Here is an 18428-nt window from a genome sequence, read left to right on the forward strand (position 1 = left end):
GGGCGGCTCAGTCGTTAAGCATCTGCCTTCGGCTCAGGTCATGATCCCAGGGTCCTGGGATCAAGCCCCGCATGGGGCTCTGCATCGGGCTCCCTGCTCCGCGGGAAGCCTGCTTCTCCCTCTCCCGCTCCCCCTGCTTGTGTTCCCTCTCTGGCTGTCTCTCTCTCTGTCAAATAAATAAATAAAATCTTAAAAAAAAAAGTAACCCCCAAAGGAAAAGAAAACGGTAAGGGGGCCTCTGCGGGACTCCTTGGGTGTGCAAAGCCAGGCAGGAATCACCAGTAACAGGAGGGACTCTACCCTGGGAGGGGGAGGGGGTCGTGCCGGGAGACTGCAACACCTTGGGGTTGGTAACCTGTGTTGCCACGCGCTACTTATTCAAAAAAGGAATTAAGCTTTTGAAAAGAAGAAGCATGAAAAAGAACATCCAGTGTTGCCCGCATAGCCTTAGCCGGTGGGGGAACAGGTGCCGAGGAGCCTTTCCTGCAAGGAGTCTGGGAATATGTTTCAGGCACCTTATACTCCCATCCCCTTTAACCCAGCAATCACACTTCTGGGGATGGAAGGGAACCATCCAAAATGCAGGAGATACCCAAATACGACAAGTTCAGGGCATTTCAGAAGAAAACTTTTTCAAGCATTTTCCCCCCCTATCTTCTGCCTTATTCTTATCGATTGAAACGTTGGCGGTTTCTGCCTGTGTCCAACTGGCCGCTGTCATTCGGCTCTCCCGTTGGATCTGAGGAGTGCCCTAACTTAATGTGCTGGAATGTCAGCCTTGCACAATTCTTTACACTGAAAGACAAAATGTTTTCCGTTGCTGCTGGACATACATTCCAAGCTTTTCAACTTCAGGAGAAAAAAAAATCATCATATGTCTTCCTGTGCTGTACATTTTAGACTCGTTCATATACGTTGTATTAAACCTGCCATGTTAATTGTAAGGTAAAGATTTTGCAAATACTATGTTGCATCTGATGCCTAACTGTATCCGTCAGGTGTATGTAATACGTTTATACCCACTAAATGTTTTACTCCTTTCTGAAAAGAAAAAGAAAGAAGTTCAGGGCAAGGGGAAAGGTTAAGAGCCTAAGTGTCAGTGGGGGGGCGTCACATCTATTGTCCCAGGGGAGCAAGGCTGCCACAGCGTGATGCTCCGTGGAACTGAGGATGCGGCCACAGGACAGTTAATACGGTATGAAGCCGAAGTGTGGACCTGGCCCCCGACAGGTGCAAAGCACATCAAAATAAACTCCCCTGCAGTGTCGTTAAAAAAATGGGGGGGGGCAATCTATTAGATACATTTTGGTATCTCATTGTTTTATTTTGAATTTTTTTTATTAGCAGTGAAATTTTCCTAGTTTATTGGACATTTATTTGTACTTCTGCGAATTATCAATTTACATTCTTGGCTAACTTTTTATTGGGACAATATTTTTCTTAACCATTTTTATGAGCTCTATTTTTTAAAAGATTTTGTTTGAGAGAGAGAGGGAGAGGGAGGGCACAAGTAGGGGGAGCGGCAGAGGGAGAAGCAGGCTCCCCACTGAGCAAGGAGCCCGATGTGGGACTCGATCCCAGGACCCTGGGGCCACGACCTGAGCCGAAGGCAGACGCTTAACCATCTGAGCCACCCAGGTGCCCCTATGAACTCTTTATAGAGTAAGGCAATAAACATGTTCACTAATATGATAGTTATTTTTGTGAGTTTGTAATTTGCCCTTTAACTTTGTGTAAAGTATTTTTTGGCACACAGAGCACACAGGGGTTTCTCTTTTTTTTTTTTTGAGGTCAAATCCATCTTTTCCTTCATGGTTTCTTCCCATTTTCATGCTAAGAAAACAGAGAAATGAGATGACCTGAGGGCTCCTGGACAAGCCACAGGACCTCAGAGAGCCTGTGTCCCCACCTGCGTGCATGGGACATCTGGATGTTGTCTTGGCAGATGGTGTCATTCCCACCGGCACCATGGGGGCTGGAAGCCCGGGGACCGTGTTCTTCAGTGGGCTCTGCCCCCGCGGTTCTGGGCAGTTTGGTCCTGCCCTTACAGGAGGGACAGCAGGGCGAGGGAGACGACGCGCGTCTTCCTGCCACGGCGGAGGTGGCCGATGCGCAGCCCCGGGCTGCCCCAGACTTGGGCTCTAAGCCCGGCTCCTCCCAGTGCCTGGAAGGGCCCCTGGCAGCAATGTTCTCATGCTAATAGTTCCTTCGGACACCCTGGCTCTCAGGGCCCATCCCTCCCGCCCAGTTTCTTCACTGTCTGCACTTAGCCCCTGGGGCACCTCACCTAGCCGGCCCTCCCTGGACTCCAGAAAGTTCTGTTCCTGCTCCTCCCCCCACTTGTCTGTCTGGTGGCTGTGTGGGAGGTTGGCCTCCTGGGCTTTGCCCAAACCTGCCCCTCCCCAGCCTTCCCATGTCCATAAGCACAACCCTTGCTCCCAGCTGTTCAGACCAAACCCCCGATGCCTCTCTCTGCTCCCTCCCAATGCCTCCTGGGCAGCTAGGGGAAACCAGCTGCGGTCTGGCTTCTCCCCTTGCCCGCCCTCTATTTCCAACCTGGCCACCAAGAAATTCTTTTAAAATGGAAGTGACATCATGTCTGTCCCTCTTTAGAACGTTCCAGAAGGAGTCCTTACTGTGGCTGGTGAGGCTCCCTCTGAGTCTGTACCCAACCCTGGCCCCACTCCAGCCATACTGGCCTCTCTCTGCTTCTCCAGCATGTCAGATGTCCCCTCAGGGCCTCCTTACTGGCTGTTCCCTCTGTGTGCAATGCTCTTCCCTGCACATTTGCTCCTTTGCTCTCACCGGGAGTGCTCAGGTGCTCCCTGACCCGGGAGGCATCCCTGACCTTCCCACAGTCAGACATCGGCTAGTCCCCTCGCCTAGCAGTGCATGCTGGCAGGTGATTGCCCGTCTCTGTGAGAATGTCGCCCTGGTGCTCGTGGGAGAGGGACTAGAATGTCCTGCCTCTGTGGGCCGTGGTGGGGACCCAGAGACCTCGCTGAGTGCAGGCTGGGTGCAGAGCGGGGTCTCCGTCCCGCCAGGCTTCTGCGTCCGTTTCCCCACACGGGCCTCTGACCCCTAGGCTGTGCCCACACCGGGCAGGCTTTGTCTGAGGAAGCCCAGGATGGCGGTGCGGGCTGGTCGGAGAGCAATGAGTCAGCGGGGCTGGAGTGAGGCTGCATGACTCTGCAGGACGCCTGCCTCTGAGGCTCAGACAACAGTGACTCTGCTTCTCTTTCATTACGTCTGCGTTTGGGAAGTGTGAGTATGTATTTTTAATAAGGTCAGAGACTTGAGCCTATGGCTGGAAGCCCTCATGAGCTCAGTCCCCAGGCAAGGAGGTCAGGCAGGGCTGCACGGGGCCCAGGGTCCCGGAAGATGCAGAGCCAGGCAGTAAATGACACCCTGGCCATGGGCTAGGCTGGGCCCAGGGCCAGGTCCTCACCGCCAGGGAACCCAGCTGGTCACAGAGGGGAGACTGAGGCCTGGTGGTGTGACATGGGTCAGGGGTCGCTGAGCTTCAGACCAGGTCCTTCTGGCCAGGCCAGCGGAGGGCTGCTAGGGCTGGGTTGGCTGGGCTGGCCGGGCTTTCTCTAAAGGAGGTAGGGCCGGGGCCGAATTGCAGAGAGGGCCCCAGTACCAGAGCTAACCCTTAACCCCAAACCAGCCTCAGTCACAGAACCCAGAGGGTGGTGGTCACCCAAGGGCCTCTGAGTGTTGTCATACCATTTTGGGCCTTGGTCCAGTTCAGGACTCCCAAGTCCATAGCCCCCGGCCGGCTCCCAGGGAGGGCAGCAAGCCCTTGGATAACAGTTTCACGGACAGTCCTGGGAGGGGGCCAGGCCTGGGGGCAGAGGCCCCAGAGGCCTGCAAGCCTGCCCACGTTCCACCATCACCAGTTGCCTCCTGTAGGAGTTCCCAGACCCGGCTTGTCTGCCGGCACCACAGAGTTAGGGCAGAGCGAGACCAGGGTCCAAGGCAGGAAAGGGGCCTGGGTGCGGATTTCAGCACAGGACAGAATACCCAGGGGCCCCTGCTCATCAGTGATGTCAAGATTGAAGCCAGGGAGAAAAGCAGAGAGAGGAAGCTGAGGCTGCCAAATGTCGTCGGCACAACCCCTTCTCCTTTTCTCCTGCCCGATAGAAAAATGCTATCTCATCATGGATGGTGTGCTCAGCTAGAACTTTTTCCAGTCCCCTGCTGATGGAGCCATGTAGCAAATGGCTTTAATCAATGAGATTTAATGGCAAATTGCCAGGTGTAGCCTCCAAGAAGGCTCCTAGAAAGTTAGGCAGATTCACCTGGCACCTGCCTTATGCTCTTTGCCTTTCTCCTCTTCTTACCTGGGATATGGATGCAATGCTGGAGGCAGGGCAGCCATTTTGTGACTTTAAGACAAAGGTACATTCTAAGGAGCACCAAGCAGAGAGGAAGAAGAATGCATTCCTAATGGCACCCCGGAGCCGCTGAGCCCACCCTACACTGCCCGTCTGCAGACTGCTTTTTATGTGAGCAAAGATACCTCTAATTCCTTCAAGACATTGCTTTTCAGGATTTTCTCAGAGCCAAACACTGTTTCCCAACAGATACAGGTCTAAACAGATAGTTCAGACATAGAAACACATACTGTTTCCAAACTCGGGAGCTAAAATAAGAGAAGTGTTGATTATAACTACCCCGAGTGCCCTTCCCCGCCTATCTGGCAACGATGAAACTAGCTGCGAGCACAGTGTGTAAGCAAGGTCAAGGACACGGTCGGCATGTCGCTCCCCGAGATGGGTCAGCTGGCTGTGTCCATGGAGCTCACCAGGGCCCACTCTCTCTCATGGAGAAGCTGCCTCTTCCGGGACTTGACCCCAGCTGCAGAAGCACGGGCAGACCAGTCGGCCCCACCATGCTTCTCATCCTGAAACACCGGACACAACCTCTGAGCCCGTCGACCGGGGACAGCTGCCGTGACTCCGTCACAGCCGGGAGGTAGGACGCTTGTGTCCACCAACACAGGCAAGCCCCCAGGAACGCTTCAGTGCAAACAGCCAAGTGCAGGACTGTGCAACCATGGGTTACCATCTGCTAAAACTGCTTAAAAATGTTATATAAAAATGATATTGTTTTCATATATGAAAGATACAGTGTAGACGTAATTTTCACCACATGCAGTATCTCTGTGGGAGAGGCCTGAACGGTCTCTGGAAGGAACCGCAGGACACTGGTCTCTGCTTGTCTCCCGGGAGGGCCAGTGGGAGAGGGAGACCCCCGACTGGATACCATTTTGGACCTTTTGGATTTTGGATCTTTGATGTCAATAAATGAGGCACTGAAAAAATACTAAAAATAAAAACGATTTCCTGAGCCCAGGCCTTCTGTGAAGCTACCGACCAGAAGAGCAAGAAGGCGTTCCGGGACGTGGCCACCGCCACCCTGCCACCTTCCAGGCAAGGACATGGCTGGTGATACCAGGCCCCTGCCTTCCCCCCTACCCTCCTGCACGAGCCCCCTCCCTTCCCCCTTGCCACCCTCCCCAGCACCTCTCTCCCTGGCGGGGTCTGGGCTGGGTGCTCGGCCAGGCCTCTCCCCTCCCCGCCTCACCCCTGCACTGTCGGACTGAGCAGCTGTCCAGTACATCTTCTGCCATCCCCGTGTTGACCTTTCCCTTCTCCTGCTCAGGACTCACCTGCCTGCCCGCCCTTGCCCATGGGCTGCCAAGATGGCCCTGGGATCCAAGCTTCTAGCACTCAGGCCCGCTTGGCCACCCTGACCACATAGCACCTGCCACAGGTCAGGACTCCACTGTCCCTGGCTCATGCAGATCCCTCTGCCTGAGGGATCCCCGTTCTCCCCTACCTCCCACCCCTCAGGTACTCTCTCTCAAAGCCAGACCCTTGTCGGAGGTCTGCTGAGACCTCATGGACTCTGTGGATGCCCCAAGCTGCCTGCTCTGCCCAGCATGCCCACACCTCTGTCCCGAAGGCCCGTGTCCATTCTGTGGAGGTTCTTATGCCCACCTGTTCAGCCTGGTGGCCCAGCTGTCGAGCCGGCTGGCCACATGGGGCTCTGGGAGTGTGCGGGAAGGGAAGGAGTGGCCCAGGGCAGGGCCCAGGGAGTAACGTCCCCCAGCGTCCATCCCCCCACAGGAAACCCTCAAGCCCACCATCGTGGTGCTCTAATGAAATGGCGCCTGTTCCAAAATGACATTAACTGTGGGGGTCAGAGCTTGGAGGATGGAGAGAGGGAGGGGCTCCTTCTCATTCCCAGCCCTCCCTGAGGGCTCGGCCGGGGAGCACAGGAGAACCAGACTTTCGGGCCAGCGCAGGCCGCTTGCTGGCAGCGTACCTGGTTGGTGCCGTCACCCTCGCCCCCACCTGTCCCTCCTTCCCTCCTCCAGCTCCAGCCAGCTCTTCTGTGCCGCTGTCAGGCCATTCTGGAGACTGGCGCCTGGAGAGGCTCAACCGCCACATTTCAGCACCTACACGTGCGTGACCTGTAGACCAATCTGCAGAGAGAAAGTCAGCGCGCTCTTCCCCCAGCCCACAAGTCCTTGGACTTTCCCCACCCTTCAGCCAGGCTTCATCTGACCACCTGAGGCATCCTCTTCTCCACCTGGTCCCCAGAGCCCAGCATTCTGGCAGCCACCCTGAGTGTGCCACCTGGCTCTTGGTCTCCACCAGGAGGCTCCCTGTCTATGCAAGTGTCCTGGGGCAGCTGTAACAAATTACCACAAAATTGGCAGCTGAAAACAGCAGGAATGACAGAAGTCCAAAACCGAGGTGTTGCAAGGTCAGTCCCTTCTTGGGGACCAGAAGGAGAATCCACACTGTGCTTCTCCCCAGCTGTGGGTGATTGCAGCAATCCCAGTGTCCATAGCTCATAGATGCGTCACTAAACTCTTCGTCTGAGGTCATAGGGGCCTTCTTCCTTGTGTCTCTGCATCTGTGTCTAGATTTCTCTCTTCTTATAAGGATGCTAGTCACTGGATTTGGGGCTCACTCTAAATCCAGGATGATCTTATCTCGAGATTCTTAATTATATCTGCAAAGATGGCGTTTCTCAGTGAGGTCACATTTACAGGTAGCCAGCAGTTAGAACTTCAACTTATCTTTTTTGAACCGAGAAACCTGCCCTTCACCAGTCGGCCAGTCCGTTTCTGTGCCGGATCATTCTCTTCCAGGTGGCAGTCTTGAGCCTTGGTCTAGTAACTAGCTGCACGACAGGTCTAACAAAAGCAGTGGATCACACCAATTTTCTGACAGCTGGAGACAAGGGTGTGCTGTCCCACCTGTCCGGACTCGAGGTGGACATTTGAAAGGATCTGGGAGGACCAGCGTGTCAGAAAACTCAGCTGCCTCTCCGCCTGATGTGAGCGTCGGCACCCCTCTTAGGGATGCTGGGCAGCTCCCCGGGGCTGGGTTGGGGTGTTGGTCTCCCTCCCCACAGAAAGGCACACGGGGGGCATCATGCAGGGCTCGCCGGTAATAATCTGTTGGGGAGCAATCCAAGGGGCCAGGCTGCAAGCGGGCGCTGGGGAGGCCGGTTCTGCTTGGGGACAGGGCACTGTGGCCTGGCACCTCCCCACCGTGCCGAGGTCTCAGGGCAAGAGCTCGAGAGATGGGTGCAGGGGTGTGGGGGGAGGAGTGCTCCCCGACCCCTGCCCGGTCCTTTCCTGAGTGACATTGGGGAGCGGGCACCGGGTCAGCAGTCCCGGGCTTTCTCTCGTGGGAGAGTCTCTGGTTGCTGGAAGCCCTCCAGCCTTTGTGTATGCACACTGCCCAGAGCCCCGGACACTTCGGCAGGCCAGTGCCCATCCACCCTGTCCCCCTCTGCGTTTTTAGGTTGCTGTACAACAGGCAGCCAAGGAAGGAGGAAAATACCCCACCACACCCCAAGGGAAAGGGAGTCCCTCTGCGGCCCGGGGCCCGGCAGTGGCCGCAGCTGAGCGGGTGACGGGGCTGGGGGGGGCGCCTAGAGGTGGGGCCTGGTCACAGCTGTGCCCCCTGGGGCAGGTGCCGTGAGGAGCTCACACGGGCCCTGGTAAAGCAACACGGCTGCGGCAGCAGCAATCGGGCAAACCTCCCGGAAGGAGCGCGTTCGCCACCGCGGCCCTGCCTTAGAGCGCGCGCAGGTGCAGGCGTTCTCCCTGCTGGACGACGACGGGCGGGCAGCGGGCGGGGAAGATCCCACAGCATGTCCTGAGGCCCCATCCAACGGGGCCCGTGTCCCAAAGTCCTGAAGGCAGGCCCCCCGCAGTGCATGCTCCTGCAACCCGAGCACCACCCTCGACAGCTGGTCGACGGACGCAAGGCCAGAGGCCTCCATCCCAGCGAGGCCTCCGAGGGCTGCTGAGGGGAGGATGAGCTGCACTGCGCTGCTCTCATCCCGGGATCCCGTCCAGCGGACTCTCTGTATATGCTTGAAATGGGGTGGGCTGCAGTTGGGGGAGAAAAGGACAGGGACCGTCCAGGGTCACGGGGACAGAGCCAAGTCACCGGGGGGAAGGTCCCTCATTTCTTCCAGGTGTGGGTCACAAGAGGAAGGAGCCGGGGGCTCCCATGGGCCTTGCTGCTCTGTGGGAGGCCACTCAGCTCACTCGCTGCCCATGCAGAGCTGCCCTGGGGAGGACGCCACTCTCCAGAATGGCGGCCCATCCAAGCTGACTCTTACCTATTTTCAGTTTTGGATGGTACCCCACAGGCATGTCCCGAGTCTCGGTGCCATTGTTTCTTTTCATAAGACTGGTCTGACGCACATTCTGGACGCCAGGAGTGCCTCTTGAGGCACAGAGGGCGTCCCGCCCCTGAAGGGTCACCATTGTGACCTACGGTGACACTGAGCATGCCCAGGAGCTGTGCCCAAGCCCTCTCCCCAGGTGGGAAAGAAAGCAGCTGTGAGGAGGGGATTTGATGCTGTTTTGCTAGAAAGTAACTAGCTGCACGACAGGTATCACTAGCATGCCTCCCAGCGAGCCCTGAGTGGCCACTCTGAACCTACCTGCAGGGCGGCGGATGCAGCCTCCAAGAACTGCTCAGGACTGTCCTTCTCGGGCTTAAATTTGTTCAATTGTTCAATGACAGTTTCAATGCATTTTCTGTAGTAGGCCATCTTCCCAGGGCAGGACCCTAAAAGCAAACCACTCCAGGTCACGCCCTCCAGGGCCTCTAGGCTGCCGGCTCAGCAGGTGGCAAAGCAGCCACAGAACCTTATCAACAGATGGCCGTCCCCTGGGAGCCTGGGGCCTCTCACAGTGAGGCGCGTTAGAGGGAAAGAGGGACCCCAGCTGTGGTAACCCGGGCCCACTTCCTGGACTGCGTCCCCGCCGGCCTCTGCTACCTGAGGGGCCCGGGCTGGCCTTGGGGAGCCCTCACCCACAGCCCCTGGAGGCTCCCCATCTCCCCCCAGGTGGCCCCAAGCCCTACAACTGTGCACAGGTGGGGATGACCCCTGGTGGGGAGAGCTCTGAGCATCTCTCAGCCCAGCTGGGGTTCAGTGACAGTTTATGCAGCAGGTCTTGCCCAGAGGGGTGGGTGACCTAATCCCAAAAGGGTGGGACAAGAAGAGTCCTTGGGTCACCAGATTCAACACCCCCATTTTACAGATGAAGGACCTAACACCTAGAGAGACTGCACAGTTGGTTAAGTGGCCAGGCACTGAACATTCCAGAAACATACTAGCTCCAGGAGACCGGTTTGCCCAGAGACCCTCTCTGGGAGACCTTGGAGAAGCTGCTTGAGGTGGGGCTGGGCCCCCAGGAACTGGTTCTGACAGGTAACCCCCAAATTGCCCTTGGGGGGGTGGCCAGGCCCAGCAGAGTCTCCCTCCCCACCTGCCTCTTTGTTTCACCTACTTGAGCAGCACCTCTGGGCTGCCCCCTGCTGGTTCTCCCAGGCACCAGCTGTTGGCAGAGCCAGGCTACTAGTGCCCTGGGGACAGTGGGGGCACCTCTCCTCCACCCTCAACAAATTGGGATGGCTCCAGATAGCAGCCCCCAGACCAAGGTCCCCCAGGGGAGACAGTGGAAAAACAAACCGTCACTGGGGTCCCCAGAGAGATGGCCGGTCCCAGCCGATGCAGCCGCTGGCTGAGTCCCCCACCCCAAGGAGGGTGAGGACCAAACGCCCCTGGACGCCTCTGAGAACCTCTGGCACGAAACACTGAAGCAAGCCAGCAAGAGGAGTAGCAGAGTTAAAGCCCAGAGACAACTATACCACCTCCCAAAGATGAGTCATACGGTATCTGAGGAACGAGGAACTGTGGCCGAAAACGGAGTTCTTGCAAATGAAAATATGGCAGCAGAACTAAAGATATAAATACAAGAGGTGGAAGGTAAATTTGAGAAAATCTCCCAGAGAGCAAAAAAATGGAAGTCCAGGGGCCCTGGGTGGCTCATTCGGTGAAGCATCTGCCTTCAGCTCAGGTCATGATCCCAGGGTCCTGGGATCGAGCCCCGCGTTGGGCTCCCTGCTCCGCGGGGAGTCTGCTTCTCCTTCTCCCACTGCCTTTCCCGCTGCTTGTGTTCTCTCTCTCTCTCTCAAATAAATAAATAAAATCTCAAAAAAAGATGAAGATACAGAAAGCAGGAGACAAATACACAGAAAACCAGAGAACCACTCCAAAAGGTCCAAGTGCCAATTAACAGGTGCTCCAGAAAGAGAAGAGAAGAATCGAGTGAGAAGATGTTCCAGAGATGAAGGATGGGTTGATTTCCCTGTGGACAGGGCTCCCAAGCGCCTTTGGTCGCCAAGGGAGATAGCAGGTGGCCTCAGAATGGACAGGAGTGTGGAGTGGCCTCAGATTCCCCAGCAGGGAATCCATCTCCAGCCTGGAGAGAAGGATGGCATGTGCAGACAGGCAAGGCCCCACACCCTTCCCTGGGGAGTGAGCCCAGGAAGGGGCAGACAAGTGACTAGGAAGCAGGAAAATTTCCAGGAAGGTGACAGCTGGTGGCAGGCCAAGGACATCAGAGCCCAGCACATGGGGCTCCAGGAGGAGCCCTGCACCTGACACAGTGCCGAGTGGGTTTTACTGAGTGCTCAGGGAAAGAGGCTTAGACACTGCCCTGGTCAAATTCGGGACCAGTCTGCAGCCTTACCACTCTGCTGGCTGCACACCTGGGCCCCACACCACCCAGCCCCGCGGGCCTGACTTGGGGCTGTCCCTTCAGGGGCTGCTCTGGGCCCAGCCCTAGCTCTGCGGGGACCAAAGCCAGCAGGAACGTCTCTTCTATGTGACCAGGAAAGTCCTCTTGAAACGGGGAAACGCACTGAAACCGGCTTATAGCCCTGATGCCGAGCTCAAGCCCTGGAGACCCAGCCTCAGGAGAGTCTGAATTTGGAAACCAGCCGGTGGTCCTACAGAAACCAGGGCAAACTGCTGGAGGCAACGGCCGAGACCTGCGGAGGACTCTAGCGTGACAGAGTCCCTATTTCTACATCAGATCTTGCCCCAAAGTGTGCATGAGCCATCAGTGCCGAGTGAGCTAGCTCCAGGCACAAACTAGAGGAATCTCGGAGCCAGAGGTGGCACTGAGGGGTGTGCAGCTAGTTCTTTTTCTCCATGTAGGGTCTGGACTCCAAGGAGTGGGGGTCCCTCCCTAGGGCCTGGCTTGCAGACTGAGGGAATGCCAGGCCTGGGGGGCCCTGGAGGAAACACCAACTCTGGTGAAGTCCTGGAAAAGACTTATTTCCATGGTTTGCAATCTTTGCCCTAGCAAGATCAGGGTTTTCTCCACCTAATGCAGCTAATGGACAAAGGGACATCCTATTTTATTAAGTAGGCTCCATGCCCAGCATGGAGCCCAACATGGGGCTTGAACTCACCATCCCAAGATCAAGACCTGAGCTGAGATCAAGAGTCAGATGCTTAACCAACTGAACCACCCAGGTGCCCCTGACAAACGGACTTTTTAAAGGCCACAGAAAGTAGTGGCCACCCCTCCTCACCTTGACCACCCTTCCTCTGGCATCAGAGGCTTTGCTGGGTATGATGGAGCTTGGAAGCCTCGAGGCCGGCGGGCTGCCCATGGCTCCTCGGGATGAACCCCTCCTAATTGGTTACTTGGGTTCATGCAAACCCTTTTCCCCTGGGGCCCATGTCTGAGAGGCTGTGGGACATTTCCAGGTGAGGATCACCCAGTCTGGCTGTGCCAACTGCCCATAACCCGCCTCACCAGGTCTCCCAGGCCTGGCCTTCCATCTTACCCCCCAGCACATCCCTTGTCCTTCCAGACAGGTCTTCGGGTGTAGGGGGAAGGCAGGAGGACCTAAGGCCTCTGGTAGATCCGACAGGGGGCGATGTTACGCTCTGAGGGGAGGAAGGTCTGGGGAGGAGTGGTCTCAGGTCAGTGGAGTCTCCTGCCACTAACAGCCATCATGAACAAATCCCCCCAAGTTCTCAGCTCCTGGGGGACCCAGCCAGGTGTCCTCTCCCTGGTGAGCTCCTAGGCATCCCACAACACCGAGTGCAACCACAGCCCCTTGGAGCCTGCCTTCCTCATCCCCTAGCTCTTCCCTTCTCTGTGCCTCCTCTGAACTCGTCCAAACTTGCGTGACACCTCCGTGAGCAGTTGGCACAGGACCCTGCTTTCCCGCCTCTGAGTTCTGGCCCTTAACCAGAGCTGGTTCCTAGTAAGAGCCGCAGACGTCTCTGTGGGATGAACGACAGGGCGCGAAAATGTGCAAAAGGATCCAGTACCCTAACTGGTACTCTTAGTTTTAATCTGAAAGATGGCTTTGACATCCAGAGATAGACCTCCCCAAAGATCATATTAGCGCTTTTTTAAACCTGTGCTCCCACAAATCCTATAGTTCAACAGAGTTCAGTTTTATTGTTTCACTTAACTGGAGGATAACAGATACTACAACAAGATTTACTAAGCAAGTAAATGTGGAAGAAAACAAACCCCATGTTGAGTTGGGGGTTGAGGTAGGGGGTCAGGCTCCCCAACCCCAGGGAGGACTTCCTGCCCGTGGAGCCCGAGGTCCAGGCTGGTTCTAAAGCTCTCCCAATAGCCTCTCTGCCTGATTCCTGATAACATCTCAGGGGGAGCATGGCTGGGTGAAAGAGGCACCATGTCAACATAATAAAGGAAAATAACATTTACATATTCCAGAGCTCACAAGGAAATGAATGCAACTAGTAAAAAGTCTGTTTTTATAGGAAAAATGTTAAGGATGCAGGTTTTTTTATCGCTCCTGCTGACCCTCACTTGGGGGCGCTGCCCTGGGATGGGGTCTGGCCCTTGACGCTACTTTTCTGCATCTGCTCTGAACACAGCTCAGCCTGGAGGAACCACGTACAATCAGGAAAGGGCTCCCTCCCGCCGGCACCTGATGTGGGCAGTCTGCATGCATGGGAGCTGCTCCCGGGGGCGGGATGACTTCCCTGCCCTCCCTCCTGTCCCAGAGCTGGAACATTCTGGAGAAAGCATGCTCCAAGAGGCCCTTTGGTGATGACACAAGTCCACGAAGAGCAAGAGAACCACCCAAGCTGTCCCCTCAATCCAGAGCGGGCCTGAATGGAACAAACTGGAAGCCATGACTGCATGCACCAGGTGGCAGCTGCAGAGGGGACTCTATGGGGGGCTGTGGGGAGGAGAGGGGGGTCCCTGGCTCACTGTCAGGCCCAGGGCTCCTGGGGAGGGGCTCTGCACCCCCACCCCGGCACAGAGCCGCTGCGCAGGAGGGTGGACATCAGGAAAAGAGACCTTGGAGTTCTGCATTCTCACTGAAATTAGCCTGTGAGCTTAGTCAACATAATGACATGTTTGGGTGGGAGACAGGCAGTAAAGGCATCTGATTCTGATATATGCTCTTAGTTCCTCAGCTTTGTTTTAATGGGGTAAAACCAGATATGTGGGAAGTGGCATCCAATTCCCAACATTTAACTCCCCTAATCAAGACTCAACTGTCTCATATTTAAGGAAACTTTAAAGGTGGGCTGGACCAAAGCTTCTCTTTTCTTAGCAAATCCTTTGTAGAAAGGAATGAGATTACAGGAGGTTTAAATTCCATCAGACACAAACCAGTTCAACACTCTCAGCCACCAGAGAGCCTTCATTTACATAGATACCAAATGTGCACTAATTCAAATATATTCTTTCCCTGGCTTTTGATTCTGAATAAAAGTCTCTGAAGGATTTTTGCCAAGTCATGCTCTGATGGCTTGTGCTCGAAGTACAGACCCACACGGCAGGTTTTGCTGGTTGCTTTTTAATCTCCACTCCCCCTTTCCTCCTGAGTAACAAAACACTGAGTTTTAGTTGGATTTATTGCTGCCCAGCCGAAAGATGACATTTTCTAGCCTCCCTGGCAGCTGGGTATGCCATGAAGTGCAAGAGTGTGAGATTCCTGGAAATTCTTTCTGAAAGGCAGAGGCATATATGCTTCTTCCCTTTTCCATCCTGCTGCCTGGACTCAGGAAGTGATGGCAGGAATTTGGGCAGCCATCCTGGACTGTGAGGAAACATGTTCAAGATGGCAGAGGAGATAGGCGCCTGGGTGGTTCAGCTGTTAAGCATCTGCTTTCAGCGCAGGTCATGATCCCAGAGTCCTGGGATCAAGTCCCACATCGGGCTCCTTGCTCGGTGGGGAGTCTGCTTCTCCCTCTCCCACTCCCTCTGCTTGTGTTCCCTCTCTCGCTATGTCTCTCTCTGTCAAATAAATAAATAAATCTTAAAAAAAAAAAAAAAAGATGTCAGAGGAGGAAGCGAGAAGAGTCCAGTGCCTGACGGCATTCTGTGGGTGCTATACCTTACAGGATTGCCTCCCCCGTTAACCTCCTTTATGGAAATATGAATAATCTTGTTTGGGCCACTATGATCTTGGGATTTTTCATTACATGCAGCTGAATCTAATCTTTAAAATTTTTAAAAAAATTTTATTTATTTGAGAGAGTGAGAGAGAGAGAGAACATGAGCGGGGGGGGGAGGGGGCAGAAGGAGAAGCAGGCTCCCCAAGAGCAGGGAGCCCAATGTGGGGCTCGATCCCAGGACTCTGGGATCATGACCTGAGCCGAAGGCAGCCGCTTAACTGATTGAGCCACCTGGGTGCCCCTAAAATTTTTTTTTAAAGATTTATTTATTTTAGAGAGAGTGAGCGAGAGAGCGAGCATGAGCAAGTGGGGGGAGGGTCAGAGAGAGAGAGAAGCAGACTCCCTACTGAGTAGGGAGCTGGACCCAGGGCTGTATCCCACAACCTATGAGATCATGAGCTGAGCCAAAACCAAGAGTTGATGCTTAACTGACTGAGCCACCCAGGGGCCCCTAGCTGAACAGAATCTAATTGATACACCAACTTCCCTGAGGCCAGCCCTCCTCCCAAGCACAGTTTCAAACTGGGAAGCACAGGAGGGAAGATGGCACAGCCCCAACAGCCCAGCCTTGAAGTTGGACAAGGACAGAACCATAGAGAACAGTCCCCCAAGTTCCTACCCCGAGTTCTCATGCTAGAAGCACTGGTTGGGGAGGAGCAGGTCTTCTGGGGGGAAGATGGAGAGTCCATTTGGACATGTTGAATTTGGGGGGAGTTGTTAGACTTCCACTGACAAAGAATAGGTAAAGGGGTCTGCAGTCCCAGGGCGATGTTCAGGCTAGAGATACAAGTTTTGGAAAGCTCAGGAGAAAATGTTTTTTTATCAGAGCTTGTTACCGCAGAAGATCACCCAGGGAGGGAGTGGAGGGAAGAGCTTCCAAGGACTGAGTCCCGGGGCTCTCGTGTTAAGAGGCTGGGAGACAGAGGAGACCCCAGCCAAGAAGACTGAGAAGGAGCAACCACAGGAGGAGAGGCAGGGAGTGCGATCTGTTCCAGCCAAGCGAGGATGGTGTGTTCAGGAGGAGAGCACTCAGCTGAGATGCCTGCTGCTAACAGTTCCGGGAAGAGATGGGGCTCTGATCACTGGACTTAGCAACATTGGGGTCAAGGATGACCTTGATGAAGAACTTTGGAGGAGGAGTTGGGTGAAAATCTGATCAGAGTGGGCTCCAGAAAGAAGAGGCAGAAAGAATTGAAGATTAGAGGCAACCCAGGGTGGGGAGGGATTTTCTCCTAACGGAGCAGCGATTGGGTAGTAGCTGGAGCGGTGTGGGGAAGATCAACCAGGCTCAAAAATGAACATGGCCCACCACCAGCACACAAGGAAATCTCCGAGGCTGCCTGCGCCCAGACTCATCGACTCTCATAGACTAAAGAGGTCAGGGATCCAGAACCATCAGAGCACATAGCCCCTGGGCCACTGATAATATGTCTCAGAGAATAAGTTCTCTACCAAGGGAGACATTCCTTCCGTTTCCTGCACCCCAAATCTGCACATTTCAGAACACCCAGAGAAGTGGTGCTGGGTGGGGGCCGGGGAAAGTGCGAAGCTGCTGGGGGAGTGCTGTCCTTGATCTAGATCCCCTTCCTACAGCCAAGAGCACAGCAGTTTCTCCAGCTGTCAATGGGAATTTAAGTGTTTTGTATTCAACACATTTGTTTTTAGCTCTCTGCTTGATACATAATAGGTTCTTATATTTTGGTGATTGTCTTTATGGATCCAAATTAGGGCACGGTTGGGGGGAGTAGTGAATATTGGAGAAAATCTTTTTAAAAAGCACCGTTTATTGTGGCGATTAAAAAGAAAACAAAAACAAAAACAAAACACCGTTAACTTTAATCAAGGAGCTGGGAAGAAGCCCAAAAAGGTGGTTAGCGAAAGCAAGATGAGAAGCAAGGAGGATGAGCACCGCCTGCAGACCATGGGAAGCTGCTGGAGAGAGGTGCTCATGCTGAGGGGAGGCGCCTCGCCCTCCTCCCTATCGGCTCCCACCTGCTCCCTTCCCACCTCCTACCTGTTGGTCGGCTTCGTAGGCGCTCCTGCCGCCGAACCTCCCGTCCCACTTCCACCCGCCGCCACCGCAGATGCCAGGGCCAGCGGGTGCGGCAGGTCTCACGAATCCAGGCGGGTCCCCGACTTCACTCCGGCTCAGCCAGGACCTCCGCCACCAGCCGGGACAAGACGTGTGCGCAAGGGTGCAGTTTGGACGTCGTCACCTAGCAACCGGCTGCGAGCACCGGAGCCGCCAGCGGGAAGACTACAAGCCCCAGAATGCACAGCGCCCGCTGTGCGGCAAAGGACGCTGCGCCCAGGGCCCCGCCTCCCCGCAATGCTCTGTCGGGACTTGTAGTTTTTCGCCCTTCCCGGGAGCGCCGGGTCGCCCTCCGGCGGAGAGCGCGCCTCGGGCGGGGCGCGGCACGGCGCCGCGGGATTGGGCGGCCTCGGATGCCCGCGGCGGGCAGGGGGCTCGCGGTGCTTCGGCGCATGTGCGGCGCGCGGCGCGCTGGCCGGCGAGTCGCGGGGTGTCAGTGAGCCGCGAGGAGCCGGCGCCCCCGTGCCGGCGTCTGTGCGCCCGCTCGCCCACCCGTCCGCCTGCAGCAGGGCTGCGAGTCCGCTCTGCGCGCGCTCGCGGAGCATCTCCGGCCGTGCACCTGCCCCGCGCACCTGTCCGCCGCCCTCCGCCGGGCCCTGTGCCCGGCTCCGCTAGCGCCAGCCGCCCAGACACCGCGCGGGCCCCGGCCCGGCCCTGCCCCCGCGGCCGCCCCGCGCCGCAACCGGGCCGGGCGCAGCGCTGCGGAGGCGAGGGCCGTGGGTCCGGGTTCGCGCGGCGCGGCGATGATGAACAGGTTCCGAAAGTGGCTGTACAAACCCAAGGTGAGCTCCTGTCCCTCCCTGCCCGGACAGACTCCTTTCCCTGTGATGACTGGCTCTCTCTCGCCTGCCGCCGATACCCCCCCACCCCGCCACTCTGCGACCCGCACACACGGTCGCGGGACCCCTGCGGCGGGTCCCGCCTCCCCCACCCCTTCCTAAGCCGGGTCCTGGAGCCTCCTGCTCTCTCGCGCCGAGCAGGGTGCGCTTTTAGCCCTCTGCCCGACCAGGACGCGCCCCGCTCCCTGCTCATCCCCGTCCTGCTTGGCGCCCCGCTCGCACCTCGCGGTCCCCGACCCGCAGCTCGAAGCGGACCCCCTCCTACTTCTCCTGGGTCCTGGAAGGACCCTTCCATCCCTCTTCCCTGCACGGCGGTACTCCCTCGTTCTTCTGCCGGCCCCCTTATCCTGGGCCCGGAATGTACCTCCCAGCCTCCCGCCGCACTCCCGAAGAGACCCTCTTCCCACTCCCCCAGGTTCTGGAGGGGACCCCCTTTTTTCCTCTCCCGAGGTCCCGGACGGACCCCTCCCACCCCATCCCACTGCCCCCGCCCTGCCCTCCCGAACCAGCACTGATCCGCTCCTTGGCCCAGTCCTTGGCCCGTGCCCACCGCGTGCTCTCGAATCCAGGACGGGTGCCCTCCTCGGCCGCGGGGTCGGGGTCCGGACGGCGCGCCCCGCGCCTCGTTCGCTGCGCCAGTCGCACTGCGGGCGCTGCGTCCCCGCCGCCTGCCGGGGCTCGTGTCTGCTGTG

The 18428-nt window shown here is 56.5% G+C and overlaps 1 protein-coding gene across 1 annotated transcript in view; it reads right to left on the minus strand.

The window, feature by feature from the left end:
* CFAP99 (cilia and flagella associated protein 99) overlaps nucleotides 1-17000 on the minus strand; it is a 39303-nt gene extending 22303 nt beyond the window's left edge. The window contains exons 1-2 of the mRNA XM_031031508.2: nucleotides 16820-17000; nucleotides 8989-9116 (exon numbers count right to left, since the gene is read on the minus strand). Of these exons, the coding sequence (XP_030887368.2) occupies nucleotides 8989-9099 (111 nt within the window). The 5' untranslated portion in view covers nucleotides 9100-9116; nucleotides 16820-17000. The remainder of the gene's footprint in view (nucleotides 1-8988; nucleotides 9117-16819) is intronic.
* Nucleotides 17001-18428: the final 1428 nt, after the last annotated feature.

Source organism: Leptonychotes weddellii, chromosome 2, assembly GCF_054177405.1.
Source record: "Leptonychotes weddellii isolate Sample4059 chromosome 2, ASM5417740v2, whole genome shotgun sequence".
Lineage (NCBI taxonomy): Eukaryota > Metazoa > Chordata > Mammalia > Carnivora > Phocidae > Leptonychotes > Leptonychotes weddellii.